The sequence below is a fragment of the Henckelia pumila genome, chromosome 1, assembly GCF_033568475.1.
Source record: "Henckelia pumila isolate YLH828 chromosome 1, ASM3356847v2, whole genome shotgun sequence".
Classification (NCBI taxonomy): Eukaryota; Viridiplantae; Streptophyta; class Magnoliopsida; order Lamiales; family Gesneriaceae; genus Henckelia; species Henckelia pumila.
The window spans coordinates 86,474,758-86,491,087 of NC_133120.1; the positions used below are offsets into that span (position 1 = coordinate 86,474,758).

Consider the following 16,330-nt stretch of genomic DNA (forward strand, 5'->3'; position numbering starts at 1 on the left):
TTTACTTTTTTGTCTTGTAACTTCTATATATATTTTTTTAGTCATATTATCGATGAATTTATATTTTTAATTTCATAAATTTCATACTTTTTTATATTTTTATTTATAATATATTATGATTTACATATTTTAAAGCTTTTAAAATTTAAATAAATTAAATAACAAAAATTCAACTAAAATTATTCAAAACAATTTTACACTAAATATCATATTATAAAATACATAATATAAATAAAAGTATTAATATAATGTGAATCATGTTTTTTTGGGTTTAGTTTTGATATATAATATGAAATCGAAATTTTTTAATTTAAATTTTATATCCGACCAAAATTTGATTTTCGTTTCGTAATTTGTTTCTTGAGTTTGGATTTATGGTATTTTTTGTTTTAACCAAAGCTTAAGTACTCACGTAATCTATGCTTGTCACAAACAATTTTTGATAGAAATATAAATAAAAAATAAAAAAATTACAAATTACATGGTATAAAAATAAAAATCTGCCTTTAATATGACTAAAAATAAAAATTAAGTGTTAACAAGACCATTGAATTCCCCCTTAATATGATTAAAAATAAAATAAAATTATATGGTTCGATTTCATATTATATACATAAAAACTAAACCGAAAAATGATTCATATTAAATTAATAGTTTTATTTATATTTTGTATTTTATAAGATAATATTTAGTGTAAAAAAAATTTCGAATAATTTTTAGTTCAAAATTTTTTGTTCATTTAAATTTTAAAAGTTTTAAAATATGTAAATCATAATATATTATGAATAAAAATATAAAAAATATGAAATTTATTGAATTAAAAATATAAATTCATCGATAATACAACTAAAAATAAAAATATATGGAAGTTACAACATAAAAAAAAATGAAAATTACATGTAAACTGAATTAAAAATAAAAAAGAATGCAAGTTACATTACTAAAATTGTAAATTTGATGTTAACAAGACTTAAAATAAAAATTTATGAAAGTTATAGGACTAAAAATGCGAATTCAATGTTAATAGGACCAAAAATAAAAAAATAATGTAAGTTATATGACTAAAATTATAAATTTACTTTTACCAGGACAAAAAATGGAAAATGTGCAAATTAACGTACAAAAAAATGTGCTTTTCCAATTTTTTTGGTTAAAAAAGTGTGAAACCCCACAGCAGTGTCTCCTCTCTTCCCCGCCCTTTCTCTGATTCACTTTTCTACTCTACTGTAATCGCAGCAAATAATCAGTCTTCCATTCGCTTTGTGTCCCGGAAACGAGAGTGTTCTGGCCAAGCCAAGGAGAAGAAATTCCCCATTAAAGAGGGAAAAATGAGTACCGTCGATAAGATGCTGATAAAGGGTATTCGGAGTTTTGACCCCGAAAACAAGAATGTTATTACTTTCTTCAAGCCCTTGACTCTCATCGTTGGGCCCAATGGCGCTGGAAAAACAGTAAAACATCATTCATTTCAACTTTACTTTGTTCTACTTTCTGTATTTGAACTTGTATATGTTTATCTAGCAATAGTTTCGGCATTTAGGGACATGCGGCTGATGATATTTATCTTGCTTGATAACTCTCATTCATAAGGTGTTCTCAAGGATGTAATTTTCCCAGTTAAAATTCACCTGGCCTGCGCAATTCAAATTCATTATGTTCCACTTATCTCTCTGTCTGTTGCTGTGAAGTTGGGGTGAACCCATGATTTCTAGGAAAGGGGCTTGTACACAAGTTGCAACTTGCCTCTCCTTGCTGATTTATGATATCTTGAATGATCATACACTCAACATTGTTGATAGTATCCTAGTCTTGGTCGTAATGTGTATGCATCGCCCTACGCCCCTACCTCATTCATGGTTGCATCTCTAAGAAGTTCAGCTTGAAGATAACTGCATGACAGCCTTATCACGGGATAATTAAGTTTGAAATTAAACCAAACTTTTTTTTTTTTTGTAGACAATAATCGAATGCTTGAAGGTAGCTTGCACTGGTGAATTGCCTCCAAATGCACGTTCCGGTCACAGCTTTGTTCACGACCCAAAAGTGGGTACCCTATTTGTGTATTGTTAGTTTAAAATATCAGATGCAAAATTTGAAACGGGCACTTTTAGGTGGCAGGAGAGACAGAGACGAAGGGCCAGATAAAGCTTAGGTTTAAGACTGCTGCAAGGAAGGATGTCGTCTGCATAAGGTCATTTCAACTGACTCAGAAGGCTACTAAGATGGAGTACAAGGCGATTGAGTCAGTTCTCCAAACCATTAATCCTCAGACTGGAGAGGTATGAATCACGAAGATTTCAGTTTTTTACTACTAACTGTTTGAGTTTAAGAACACTGAGGGTTTCATGCTGTCAAATGATAGAAAGTCTGCCTAAGCTATCGATGTGCTGATATGGACCGAGAGATCCCTGCGCTTATGGGGGTGTCCAAAGCCATCATTGAGAATGTTATATTTGTTCATCAAGACGAGGCAAACTGGCCATTGCAAGATCCATCAACCCTGAAAAAGAAGTTTGATGATATCTTTTCTGCAACTAGGTATGCAGTGTTCAGCAACAGATAGAACTCGTATGTGAAATGTAATTCCTGGTTTCATCTTTTCTCATTTTTTTAAAAAATTTTGTATCTCTACTTTGCCAACACAACAAAGTCTTTTATTTGGGAAATGATGAATACTTAAGATATCATACCGAGAGTGTTTTGGTTGCCGTATCAATATTTCTGTAGAATATTTGTTAGATATATCTGTATTATTTTTTAAGTTTTATTCTGATTTTCTGGTTAGGTACACAAAGGCCTTAGAGATAATTAAAAAACTTCACAAGGATCAAACACATGAGATAAAGTCGTACAAGCTTAAACTGGAGAATCTACAGACACTGAAAGATGCGGCTCTTAAGGTGTTTACTTATGTTCTCATGTGTTATTTAATGATTCAAAAGACATTCAAAATAATACCATCTTAAAAATTTTTTTCCTAAAGCCATGATGTGGAATCCAGATGACTAGTTTTGCTTTTTTTTTTTTGGGGTGAGTTTTCCCTTGAGATATGGTGCTGATTCTTTTAGTTTGTGGATAATATTTTGGATTACGGTGATCATTTATATTATTTTTAATCAGAAACTAAGCTACACAATGTAGATGTACATTTAGAGGATAATCATTCCTCTTGATACAAAGTTGAGTTGCAAATACCATTTGACACCCACACCTGCATTCCTGAATACATCAATTGTACACTATTTCTGGCATGGGATGACGTCCCATGCGATAATATTGCACTAAATGGCATTCCAATGAAGATGTACGTTTAGAGGATAATCAATCATCTTGATACAATGTTGGAATTACCATTTTTCACCTGCATCACGGTAATTGTACACAATATCTGGTACGGGCTAATGTCAGTTTCCATCCAATAATAGTGCAATAAATTGCATCCCTTTCATTTCGTGGTTTTCTCTTCCCCATATCACAATCTAACTAATATTTGATGTTACATATTCAAGTCTCTTCCTTTCTTACTCCTTTGAATACTTGTTTATTCCTGTCTTTTCAATGCTCCGAGGGTGTTAACGCTGCTTTTCGCAATTATTTACATGGTTTCTTATTGTCTTATTTTTTCTGACCAAACCCACTGAAAACAAATATCCATCAAACTTTTATACCAATACGAGGCATGATATTAACAGTCAACAAATGCTAAGACACATGTGAGTTGTGGGAAACACTTGAAATATTGCAAAACTTGCCTATTCATGTTTAATTGATGCTATTAAGAAAAATAATAATGCTTCTTCATATTGGTAATCAAACTGAAAAGTGAAAACAATGCAAACTCTCTGTAACAATATAACATAAAAAATTCACGTGTCTACGCTTCCATTTAGTGTTGGAATCTTAGAGAGTTCCATATTGGTTGTCTGATCTATTGATTTTAAAACACTTAGGATGCAGAGATATTTTAACTAGAGTAAGAAGCTGATGTTTATATTCCTAGGCACAATTTTGTGCATAGAAACTTGAGGAAAATGGACATGTGCGTCTTGTGTGTATGCATCAAATAACTAACTAACCATAAGAAACAAGGAAAAAGAAAACTAGCCATTATAAAGCTGTTTTTCGATTCAGATTTTGTTGCTAGAAGCCTATTCCATCTCTTCCTGGATATTGTCATTGTTGGTTGACGGCTGTGCTGGTCAACTCCGGCCTTTCTGTACTACTTCTGGTAAAAACAAGTTTATTTTTGCTTTAGGTAGGAGCAACTCTGTCGTTTTTCCTGTTAAGGCAGTTCTGATGTAAACCAACATCATCTTTTAGCTATTCTTGTTGAACTCTTTTCGACTCACATTGAAAGCAGTTTTGAGGTCTCCTTGCCAGACTCCTCTTTACTGGTCCATTGGGAACACCTTACAACAACCAAATTAAACATGCATGGTGATTGGTGCAACTCTCAGTGATACACCCAATATACTTTTTCATTATAATTTTGTTTGTTTTTTTGGCGAGATTGCGAGAATTTATTTAATTGGTGTTGTTTTATCCAGCTTCGGGAAAGCATTGTGCAAGATCAAGAAAAATCGGAAATATTGAATAATCAAATGCAGGAGCTTGATAGAAAAATTCAAAATGTGGACAGTGAAATTAACCAGACTGAATCATCATTGAAGGATCTAAGAAAATTACAAAGTCAGATAGCTACAAAGTCAGGGGAAAGAAAATCTAAATTTGAAGAACTTCAGAAGCGTTATGCAGCACTGAGTGAGGAAAACGAAGGTCTCTTAAATTGTAGCACAATCTTGTTTCATCGTTTTTGGTTATATTTTGTTGCTTTATATACTCTGTATTTCTTTTTAGACACTGATGAAGAATTGAATGAGTGGAAATTCAAGTTTGATGAAAGGATTGCAATTTTGGAATCCAAAATCAGTAAGTTGTCGAGGGAAAAGGAAGATGTAGATGAGAAAGTTCGAGTTCTTACTGAAGTCAACGGAGAAAATACTAAAGACATTGCCAAACTTCAAGCTACCAGTGAAGTAACCTTTATTTCTCTGCTATGAGATTCTGCATTTTGATTTGATTGTATTGCATTTTCTGTGATCATCTACTCTCCTTTATTTTGCATTCAGGCTCATATGTCTACGAAGAATGAAAGAGACTTGACCATCCAAAACCTATTGGTCAAGCACAATTTGGGTCCTCCTACGAGTAGACCTTTCAGTGATGAGGTTGCTTTTGACCTGACAAATCGAATTCAATCAAAGTTGAAGGATTTGGACAAGGATTTGCAAGATAAGAAGGTGCCTTATTTACGCAGTCAAACTAGTGAATTCTGAATAATCTCTTCTTTCTGACAATTGCTGGCACAGAGATGATTGCTTTGATAAGGCATGAAATGTGAAAAAAGCCCACTGTAAAATAAAGGGATATGAAACCGACCTAAAATGCTAATCTTTTGAGCTTCTTTGCCAGCCAATATTAATACAAGTTTCATGGGACAAACAGAAGCAATTTGTATTATTGAAAATGGTTATCTTGGGCTTTGTGAGATTAATTTGCTTTACATATGATGTAATGTTTAATACTAATGCCAGAAATTATTGCATTTAGAATATTTTGTATCATATATAAGATAGCATAACATAATATTAGAATATTTTTTTTGAAATGATAAAATTTTTAGCTAAAAGTAATGATTATGTAAACTATAGAGAAAATTAATGTAAGGAAATATAATAAAAAAATAGTGTGTTTGTTTAGTTTGGGGAAGGTGATATTGCTTTCAGAAATTGCAAAGGGACATACTGTATTGTTTTTGGGTTGAGATCCTTAGAGCAACAAACTGGTGGAATTTGAATTTTTATCTTTTGCTTTGTGCTATTGATGCATATTTGACTCACTGAAAGCCTGAAAGGATTATCTGAACTGTTCTTATTCTCGCGAGGCAAAGACCCCAATGATATATTAAAAGCATCAGTGTGTACTTTGTCACAAAACATAGTATAATAATTTTGAAAGCCAAAATCTTAATGTACTATTTCACTAGCAGACATTAATAATCATGTTACTTTGCCATTAGCAAGCACACTACACAGTGTGGCATTAGCACAATAAACCGTTTACACATCTCAAGGAAAAGATACTAGCCCTCGTTTTTATGATATGTAGATTCCATTGTCCGTAATTGCTTTACAGTCTGAATGGGAAAGCCTGCTGGGAAGATTTAGCGAGGGGAAAAGATTTTTAAGATGTGTAAGGAAAAATAACTAGGAAGATGAGTACATGGCAAGGCAGGGCAGAGGACGGCCATAACTTCCTCTTCACCTATAGTCCTTTACGGGGAGGTTTAGGTGGATATAGGGAGAAAGAATGTATGTTTAGGTCTGTACTATGTATATGGCGTTTCTGATTCCTGTTGGGTATCAACACAACTTTTTCAACTTGTCTAATTATATGAAATAGGCGTTTCATTTGATTTGATTTTCAGTGCCAGGGACTTTACTACGTCATATTTGTTTTATTTACTTATCCTTGTTTCTTTCACCTTGTTTGCATGATTGTTGTTTGATGATGGGCATCGTCTCTTATGGGTATTATTTCAGAAAGCAAATGAAGTAGAACTCAAAGCAACCCTTGAACAATACATGGTTGCAAATGATCGTTGCAAAGACATAGAGGCCCAAAAGGAGGCTAAAGGGAACATGAAGGTTTGTTTTTGCAAATGATAGTTCCATGCTCTTCCTTCAATGTATTCTGATCGTTCTTATATTTTCTGGTACAGCTTGCCACTTTGAAACGCATTCAAGAGAAGGAGATCGAACGCGACTCTTTTGAAGTTCAGCTTTCGTCTGTTGATGTGACTGGAATTGATGACAGAGAACGGAACTTGGTGACTGGATGATGGCCCACTTCAATTTTCAGAAGTAGAATTTTACCTTCTAATGCTCAAGTAACATAGTCGTCTAATGTATGCAGCAAATCGAAGTGGAAAGGAGAACCAGCCAACTTGCTGCCAAAGATTTCAGTGCAGCTATACGGAATAAACAAGGTGAAATATTTACCTTGGAGCAAGTAATTAAGGATCTTAGCTATCAAAGGGAGGCCATGAGTGCTGATTCCCATGACAGAGTTGTACTTTCTTTAAAAAAAGCAGAATTGGAAAATCACAAAAAGAAACACAAAAGAATGTGAGTCTGTTTAGATAAATTGCATGGCTCTATTTTAGAATATTCTATATCATCTAATATATATGCATAATATGTTTCTTCGCCTATAATTTCAGAGTTGATGAATATACAGAGAGAATTAGAGGGGTGCTGAAAGGAAGGATGCCCACTCACAAGGATCTGAAAAATGAATTGATTCAGGTTCAGAGGTTGTTACTGTTTTTTTCCCCTTTCTGGTTTTTAGTTTCTTTTGGTTTGATTGATTATATAGGTGTATTTTCTTGACGCCAATATAGTTGTGCGCTTTCCGTGGTTTGTACTTCTGCAAGGACACATTTGGGGCATCCGCTGGAACATTATTGGGTTAACCTTTTATTCATGTTTGTTGGTTTATTTTATGTTAACATTGTACAAAACTGTTTCGCTAAGGCCCAGATTTAAATGAACGGTGCCAACTGGTCCTGTTTCTTGGCATGTATTTTTCTTTGTAAAATCTTAATTCTCATCTTCTTAAAATATATTTTTTACTCGTGTGTAAAACCATCCCACGGTTGAAATTTTACTTGTATTTTTGTCTCTAATAAGGTAGTTCCTTGCAGATGCTAATGTTTTGTAGGACTTCGATATCTTGATGCATGGTTTGATGTTTTGATTTTGCTTCTCCAGGAATACATGGTAATGTTCTCTCTCTACTTAACGTACTTTTTCTATTGCAGCTCTCTCCAAAAAGAATATGATAACTTGGATAAAAAAGCTGATGAAGCAAGGAATGAGGTGACTATGCTCAAGATAAAAATAGAAGAAGTCAATCATAATCTGTCCAAATTCCACAAAGATATGGAATGTGAGCACTACCGAAAATATTTATACACGTGATCATGACTCATGAGCACAGTGATTATTCTTGTTCCTATCATTGATTAGTTTTATGATTGGCGTAGTCAGCAAATACGGGTTGCAAGAAAATGGTTGGGACACGGGGCTGGCAAGGAATAACACCTTTCGGAGTCCTTGGAAGTTCATCTCTAGATTTATCCGGCTTTTATCCAATCTTTGAGGTTAGTGGTCAAGGGGGGAGATAGAATTAGATTTTGGGAGGACTGTTGGGTGGGCATTCAGCTTTTAAATTCCGTTTTCCTTTGCTTTTTCAGATTTCTAGATCTCACAATAAGCCAATATCTCATTTTATTTCTTTAAATTCAGTCTCTCCGTCCAGTTCATTATCTTGGGATCTCCACTTCCGTCGGGATCTTAGGGACGAGGAAATGAGTGACTTAATAACTTTATTGGATATCTTGGGCAGGGTTAGTATTTCAGAGAGGGGAGAGGACGTTAGGGTTTGGAAGTGGGATGCTTCGGGAGAGTTTTCAGTAAAATCTTTCTTCGATTCTTTCTTTCCAGAAGCTCTGTTCCCAAAATTCGATCTGTTTCGAACCATTTGGAAAGCGCCGATCCCTTCTAAGGTAAAGGTATTCTCATGGACAGCAGTGTTGGGTAGGCTGCCGACTTGTGATTTGATCCAAAAGAGGTCTCCGAAATGTCTTTTAAATCCTAATTGGTGTGTGCTGTGCAAGAAAGGGGGAGAGAGTACAGATCATCTACTGGTGCATTGTCCATTCACGAGTACCTTATGGTGGTCAGTGCTTAAGGATCTGGGATTGTTGTGGGTGACTCCAAAGACAACGAAGGATTTGTACGCAACAGATTTGGGATGTTCATTGGGCAAAAGAGGGAAAACTCTATGGGAAATTATAATACATTGTGTTTGTTGGAACGTATGACTGGAAAGAAATCGAAGAATCTTCGAAGACGTAGAAGACTCGATTGAAGAGATTTGGGATAAGATCAAACTGAGAGTAGCAGTGTGGTTACATAGTTTAAATGATTTCCAAGCTTTTGCGATTTCAGATTTGTATAGGGGTTGGAGTCTGGTTTTGAATTAGCATAATCTTCATTTTAGACCCCTAGACTAACTCGTGGACCTCTGGTCCACATTTGTATGTAACTTTTAACTTTTTTACCTATTAATAACATGACTTTTGTTTCTGATAAAAAAAAAGTTTTGTGATTGGATATCTTGACTAAACAAATTTCACCAAAGTGTACTTTTGTCGGCACTTGTCTCTCTGGTAGTGACTCTTAAAATTTCTCGATGATACTCTTGCTAGATGCTGATTTGTTTTGACTTTACTTTCTAGATAGTGGATGACCTTATCTCTTGAGCAGTTTTTTCAAGCCCGTCAACTCTCTGACTGCAGGATTGAAGATTTTTATCATAAGGCTAGGATAGTAGTTGTTATATAAGAATCTATTATGTCCACGTGTGGCTTCAAGGAATTTTGATATGTGATTGTTTCTTTACTTTCTTGGGAGGCTGTCTATTACTGTTGACTTAAGCTTCAATATTGTTATTGCGGTTTTCTCGACAAATCGAGTGATTTGTGCTTGTTGTGTGCATGATGCAGCAAGAAAGAGATTCGTCGAATCTAAACTTCTGTCCTTGGACAAACATTCTGGTGGTGTTGATTCTTATCTTCAAACCTTAGAAATTGCCAAAGAGAAGAAAGATGTCCAGAAGAGGTTTATCATCCTCTTCTTTTTTCCATAGTGTTTCCAATAGTCTGCTAATTACTAGTGTCTAAAGTAGTAAAAGGCTGTAACACATCATTCATTATATGCAGTAAATATAACATTGCTGATGGAATGCGACAAATGTTTGATCCATTTGAAAAAGTTGCTCGTGCTCATCACATTTGCCCCTGTTGTGAGAGGCCCTTTTCTGCAAATGAGGAAGATGATTTTGTTAAAAAGGTTATTTTCCTAATTTCATTAGTAAATGAGATGTCGTGAAACACTTTATACCTTGGATTAATATGTGTTCGTTGCACATTATACTCCATTTACAGCAAAGAGTGAAAGCGACAAGTTCTGCTGAGCATATGAAAGTATTGGCTGTGGATTCTTCAAATTCTGATTTTCATTTCCAGCAGTTAGACAAACTTCGAGTGGTCTACGAAGAATATGTCAAAACTGGCAAGGAATTAGTTCCTCTTGCAGAGAAGAACCTTGATGAATTAAAGGAAGAATTGGATCAGAAGAATCAAGCTCTTGATGACGTAATTGTACTGTGATGTATTCTGCATATAATCGTTTAGATCTGCTTGCTTTTTCAGCCCTTTTGGTTCTTGTGTGGAGATTCAACACAATGTCACCACTTCCATCTCTCTTTTAAAATCTGTACCCTGTAGGCAATGAAATGTTGGAAAAGGTTTTTGCTTGTATGTTAGAATTGGTTTTTGTAATGGAGTCACATCCATATTTCTTCCAATTTTTTTGTGTGCCTTTGACAATGAACTCATTGTCATTCTTAGATTTTACAAATTTATAGCTTATATTGACAATTCCTAGTGGGTTGCGCATATTGTTCTTCTAGAAAGAGTTAGAAGTATTTTACTTTTATGTCCTTTGTTTGACCCAAACTTCACATCTATCCTATTTTGATTTTTTTTCAAATAGTTTTTTTGGCTCTGAGACATGCAGAGGTTGAAACTTTTAACCCCTTGCGTTTTTTTCTCGCTACAATCTTGTTTTATCAACAGCTAAATGGACTCCATCGTTGCCTTTTGTCAATCTTCTTGAGCATCTTTTCCGATTTCTCACTAAAATGTTAGAATCTTTCTGCTTAATAAACCTTTTGGTTTGCAGATACTGGGTGTTTTAGCTCAAATAAAGGCTGAAAAAGATTCAGTTGACACCTTGATACAGCCTGTTGAAACTGCTGATAGGCTTTTCCAGGAATCACAAGCTTTGCAGAATCAAGTGGATGATTTGGAGAGCAAACTTGATGTAAGTGTTCAAGGTGCCAAATCCTTGGAAGAAATTGTGTCAGAGCTGAAAATATTGGAAAATAACAGGTCTGGTTAAACTATAGTTTCATGGACACTTCCAATTTGTGTATGTTTTAAGAAAAATTCAAAGAAAACAGGTTCTTTTCACTGGTGATGTTATAATTTTTTTGCTTTTACCTTCAGCTGTGCTTATCCTTCTTTCTGCTGATCATCAGGAGTAACTTGCATCGTGATCTTACGACTTTGAGAGAGGATCAGTTGTTCATGACACAGGATTTGTCTACTCATCAGTTAAGGTGGAATAGTGTAAGGGAAGAGAAAATTAAGGTTGCCAATCTATTGTCCAATGCTAAAAGAGCCGAGGAGGAGTTAAATCGTCTTGCAGAGGAAAAATATCAAGTTGATCTTGAGTTGAAGGTAAATTGTTTGTGATGAGTGTCTTATTTGTCATGACTTGGCAGCAGATAACACTCATGACCGTGTGTGACGAATATTAAATGCTTTTGGGTTGTCAAAATGAAGGAGATCGTGAAATAGCCTATAATTTTTTTTTATTGGGGGTGGTGGGGGTGGTGTGTGTGTGTGGGTGCAAAAGTAATATCTTTGCCAATATAGTTTTGGTACTTCATAGTGTTTACGAACGGTTGAAGCACGCAATGTTTTGTGAATCAACATTGTAAACTGAATGAACACGACATATTGTGAACCAAAAATGACTTCCCATATTCTGGTAGCAGACAGCTGCATTTTTGTCTTATGTTCTATGTTTTAACGTGGAGTTTGAGAACTTTGCGGTTTGTGTTTCTTCATGTAAATTTTTTTTTTTTTGAGAATTTACAATCTAAATGCAATTGGAATGCTGAAGTTTTTGAAACAAATATGAAAGTAATTCGAGAATATCAGAAGCCTAAAACAATCGGTGTGTCTGACCTCCCTGAGAATCCCGTGGAAACCTTTCTACTTTGTTGAACTCCCTCATTCTGTTATATTGTTAATGATGCATATATTTTGGTCAATGTGTACAAATGATTTTCTGGGGAATTTCTGTTTCTTTTGCTTTGTATTATGTTTTGCAAATAGCCTTAAATGTCATTGAAAAGGAGGGGTAACTGAAAGTGGATATATATATTTGTTGAGTAAAGCATGTGAAGTGGAAAAGTTAAGTTGAAACGCAGTCAAGGCTTTGTAATATGTTTTTTTAGGTTTTGGAATTTGATTGTGAATTTTCTGTCATTTTTCTTGCCAAAAAGAGTAGATAATTGCAGTGGCTTTCCCTCTGGAAGGAGTTAAATCTCGTTTGTCTTTATGGTTTTACATTTGATTATTTTGGTAGACATGCACTATGTCATACGTCAGTTTACGATTAATACACAAACTTTCAGCTTTTAGTGGAGGCTCTCGGTCCTCTCGTAAAGGAGAAAAATAAACTTCTCGAGGACTACAATAACTTGGAAGTCAGGCTTAATCATGATTATGAATTGTGGGCAAACAATCACAGAAAGTACCTACTGGAAGTTGAAACCCTTCTCAACCTGAATTCTTCTATCAAAGAGTATGTATTTTCAGGCCTCAGTTCAGATTTTGGTATCAGTCGCATCACGTTTTCTATAATTTGTTCTATTTGACAGATATGATAACTTGAAAAGGGGAGAGAAGTTGAAAGAACTGCAAGAAAAGCAGACTCTATCAGAATTTGAACTGCAAAGATGTGGGGCCCGAAGGAATGAACTCTTAACAGAACTGGAAAAGTGCAGAGATTTGACTCGCAATCAAGCAGAGTTAAGACGCAATATAGAGGAAAACTTAGAATACAGAAAAATGAAGGCTCAGGTGGATGAGCTCACTCGTGAGATTGAATCACTCGAAGATAGTGTGCTGAAGATTGGAGGTCTTTCCAAAGTTGAAGCTCAGCTTCTAAAGCTCTCGCAAGGAAGAGAGACCCTTCTTACAGAGGTTTGGAAAATATCTAGTTCATGTCTTCACTATGGCAAACAGTCATAAAGCTCTGTTGTGAAATCGCACAATGAGCTAGCAACATTCAGATGAAAGTTCTTTTATATAAGTTGCGGAATTGAATCTGATGGTTTTTGATGCATACTTTTATGCACTTATTTCTCAAATGGGAGCAATATTGGTTGCTTTCTTTCTTCAAACATTATATAATAAGTTGATGGATAGCACCTTGCAAGAATTAATTTCTCACTGGTGACATTTGTGGTTCTTTTGGCTTGTTGTCCAGACTTTTGTGATTTACCTTAACCTTGTCCATCGTCGTTCCACTCTCGTGAATGTACTACCAGTGTTAGTGACTGAGAAATTTTCTTGCTGCAGTTAAATAGGCATAAAGGCACCTTATCTGTATACAAGAGCAACATTGACAGGAACAAAGTTGATCTTAAACATGCCCAATACAAAGATATCGATAAAAGGCATTTTGATCAACTAATTCAGCTTAAGGTTGTTTTTTAAATTTCAGCTTTTATTTCCGTTTCCTCATTTGCTTTTGTTGAGTGTTTAGTAAGAATCTTTTTCAACAGACATCTGAGATGGCAAATAAGGACCTTGATCGATATTATAAAGCACTTGACAAGTAAGCTCTTTTGTTGAATTTATGTTTATTTAAGCCTTTTAGGTAATCAATAAGTTATTTTAATGATTTCGTTGGATAACTGGTGCAAGGACAATGAGGTTGTTGAAGGGTGTTTCTCTCTATCTACATTGTCTCGTGCACCGGTCTGGATCTTGCCGTTATTGTTTTTATTATTGCCATTTTTTATGTCCCTACTATACTCCAGCGTTGGCAATGTTGCCGTAAAATCTGCTGACCCTGCTTCTAGTTTCATATTTCATCACATCTTCCTTCACCTTCCTCCATTAGCATATATATCACTGCCATCCAGAGCTCGTTTTATTACTTCATCATTCTCTTTCATCAGCAGTTAAATTTTTATAATAACCTTGATAGCATTTACCAAAAGTTCTCTATTTTGTTCGTTTCTGATTTGATGATGATATTCTTCCAACGATCTTGGAGTGAATAACATATGTGAATTCCACCCGGGAAAGGCCTTTGTCGAACCATGATTGGCTAAAAGTTGTCATTATCCAATAGTTTAAAGAGGTGGCTTTAAGATGATGTTTTAACGGCTTTCTTTTCTCCATAGACTTATGTAATGCATGTATGATATACTGTATACTGGTCTGTTAATATTTAATCAGAATATCTTTCTTATTTAGAGCACTCATGCGCTTCCACACTATGAAAATGGAGGAGATAAATAAGATTATACGGGAATTATGGCAGCAGACCTACAGGGGACAAGATATAGATAATATAAGCATTCATTCAGATTCTGAAGGTGCTGGTACTCGATCTTACAGCTATAAGGTAATTAGTAAGTATTTTCATTCATTAATTTTTTATTATCCTCGATGAGTAACACCACTTTTTTTATAATGGTATTTCCATTGTAACATTGTCTTAATTCCTCTACAAATTATTTTGTGAACTCTTTTTTCTTTTGAGGAATTAGAAGTTTCTGTTTGTTTTCAGAACCTGGAAATTTGACAGTTGCATAATTTTTACCTGAGACATCTCCTCAACAGCATTCTTGTGCATTCTGCTTCTAAAATGGTGTCACATGACCCCATCTCAGACAATTGTCAGTCTAAGAAAACTTCGTGACATGCTGCTGTTGGTCAAACTTCTTATACCTCTTTTAGATACTAGTTCGCAGCTGATCATGACCATATTGTCAAATGATGCAGGAAAACCTCTTGAGTATATAAAATTAGGAATTCCTTTCAAGGAAGAAAACTAGAACATAATTGACAACTTTGTAATCTTTTCAAGGCATGAGAGAGAATTTAAAATCTTCCAGAGGCCTTTTAAGACTGTTATATAGATCAATTTGTACTAAAATCTACATCCTCACCACGAGTTTAATGTGGAGAATTTGTTTTCTCCTTCTAAAAAATACATTTGTACAGTTGTGTGTCTAAATCCAGTTATGATAAAATGACAGGTCGTCATGCAAACTGGTGATGCTGAGTTAGAAATGCGAGGAAGATGTAGTGCTGGTCAAAAGGTATATGGAGGTTGAAAATGTGGCATGATTTGTATATCAATGCACGTTTTTGTTTGGCGTGGTTTTCTCCGGACTTGGATTTAACTCTTCAAGTTACCTGATGTTCGTTGTTTAAAGCCCAGGATTCTTATTTCAGGTCCTTGCTTCTCTCATCATAAGGTTGGCACTAGCTGAAACTTTTTGCCTGAATTGTGGAATACTGGCACTTGATGAACCAACTACAAATTTGGATGGCCCTAATTCTGAGTCTCTTGCTGCAGCTCTCCTTAGGTGAGGATCGAGGAATGATTTGTAAGCAACAGTTGTGTGTCTTGCAATACACTTTTTTAACCGTTTTCCTATTCTATCATCAGAATAATGGAGGATAGAAAAGGCCAAGAGAATTTTCAACTTATTGTCATTACCCATGATGAGCGCTTCGCTCAACTTATTGGCCAACGACAACATGCTGAAAAGTACTACCGTATCACCAAGGATGATTAGTAAGCTAATCTTCTTATCTCACCTTTTTAAAAAAAAAATGTTTTAACATAATACTTTTTTCATGCAAAATTGCGTACTTACAACTACTTTGGTAACTCAAGTTTTTTATTTTTTCAGTCAGCATAGCATAATTGAATCCCAAGAGATATTTGATTGACATAAAATGTTTTTTGCTCAAGTTGAAGATTCACATAGACGATGATTCCACCCGCTTCTTGAATTTAATGTAGCCATTTTCAATTTTTATTTTAGTGTAATCATTCGTGATCTATGTAAAATTTTTATTTATTGATTTACTTTAAATATTAGATGCTTTAATCCACTTTGTTTGTACTTATATGTCTGTCGCTTCTTTGGTTACCCAGGATGTATTTCAAATCGTATTGATTTTTGGAGGATTTAATCCATCACAATTATTATCAAAATTATATACTTCAATGTAAAATAAATTTGTAATTTACTTCAATTTTATTCATCTAAGCAAGTCAATGAATTTCATTCATCTCTTCACAGGAATTAATCCAAACATAAACAGATTTCCCAATGTTCACGAAGCTGTTGTCTTCAACTCTCGTAGCTCAGCTTTACTGTTGCTAAGTTTATTAAAGTTTCGCTAATGTTCTCATTGTGTAAGATGAGATTAGTTTCAATCCCAACGTTGACTTGAATTTATTTCTATAATAATTTTTTTTTTTTTGACAAAAAAAACTCGTAATTCTAATTAACGAAATAATGTCAGATTACA

The 16,330-nt window shown here is 34.6% G+C and overlaps 1 protein-coding gene across 4 annotated transcripts; it reads left to right on the forward strand.

Annotated features, from left to right (window-relative positions):
- Nucleotides 1–1,184: 1,184 nt before the first annotated feature.
- On the forward strand, nucleotides 1,185–16,045 carry LOC140878730 (DNA repair protein RAD50). Of its 4 annotated transcripts, none has more exons than XM_073282346.1 (27): nucleotides 1,185–1,451; nucleotides 1,957–2,043; nucleotides 2,112–2,279; nucleotides 2,363–2,538; nucleotides 2,786–2,900; nucleotides 4,548–4,776; nucleotides 4,858–5,036; nucleotides 5,130–5,300; nucleotides 6,603–6,707; nucleotides 6,782–6,889; nucleotides 6,976–7,187; nucleotides 7,283–7,375; nucleotides 7,883–8,010; nucleotides 9,632–9,746; nucleotides 9,848–9,977; nucleotides 10,073–10,288; nucleotides 10,872–11,080; nucleotides 11,230–11,431; nucleotides 12,397–12,566; nucleotides 12,643–12,967; nucleotides 13,346–13,471; nucleotides 13,552–13,604; nucleotides 14,252–14,402; nucleotides 15,040–15,102; nucleotides 15,239–15,372; nucleotides 15,456–15,584; nucleotides 15,703–16,045. In XM_073282346.1, the coding sequence occupies exons 1-27, from the start codon at nucleotides 1,329–1,331 to the stop codon at nucleotides 15,740–15,742; spliced, it is 3,957 nt and encodes a 1,318-aa protein (XP_073138447.1). In that variant the 5' UTR covers nucleotides 1,185–1,328; the 3' UTR covers nucleotides 15,743–16,045. The 4 variants fall into 4 exon arrangements, 3 of the variants coding, with proteins under 3 accessions (XP_073138447.1, XP_073138450.1, XP_073138457.1); XM_073282349.1 differs by having other exon boundaries at nucleotides 10,073–10,282; XM_073282356.1 differs by having other exon boundaries at nucleotides 1,424–1,451; nucleotides 2,119–2,279.
- Nucleotides 16,046–16,330: the final 285 nt, after the last annotated feature.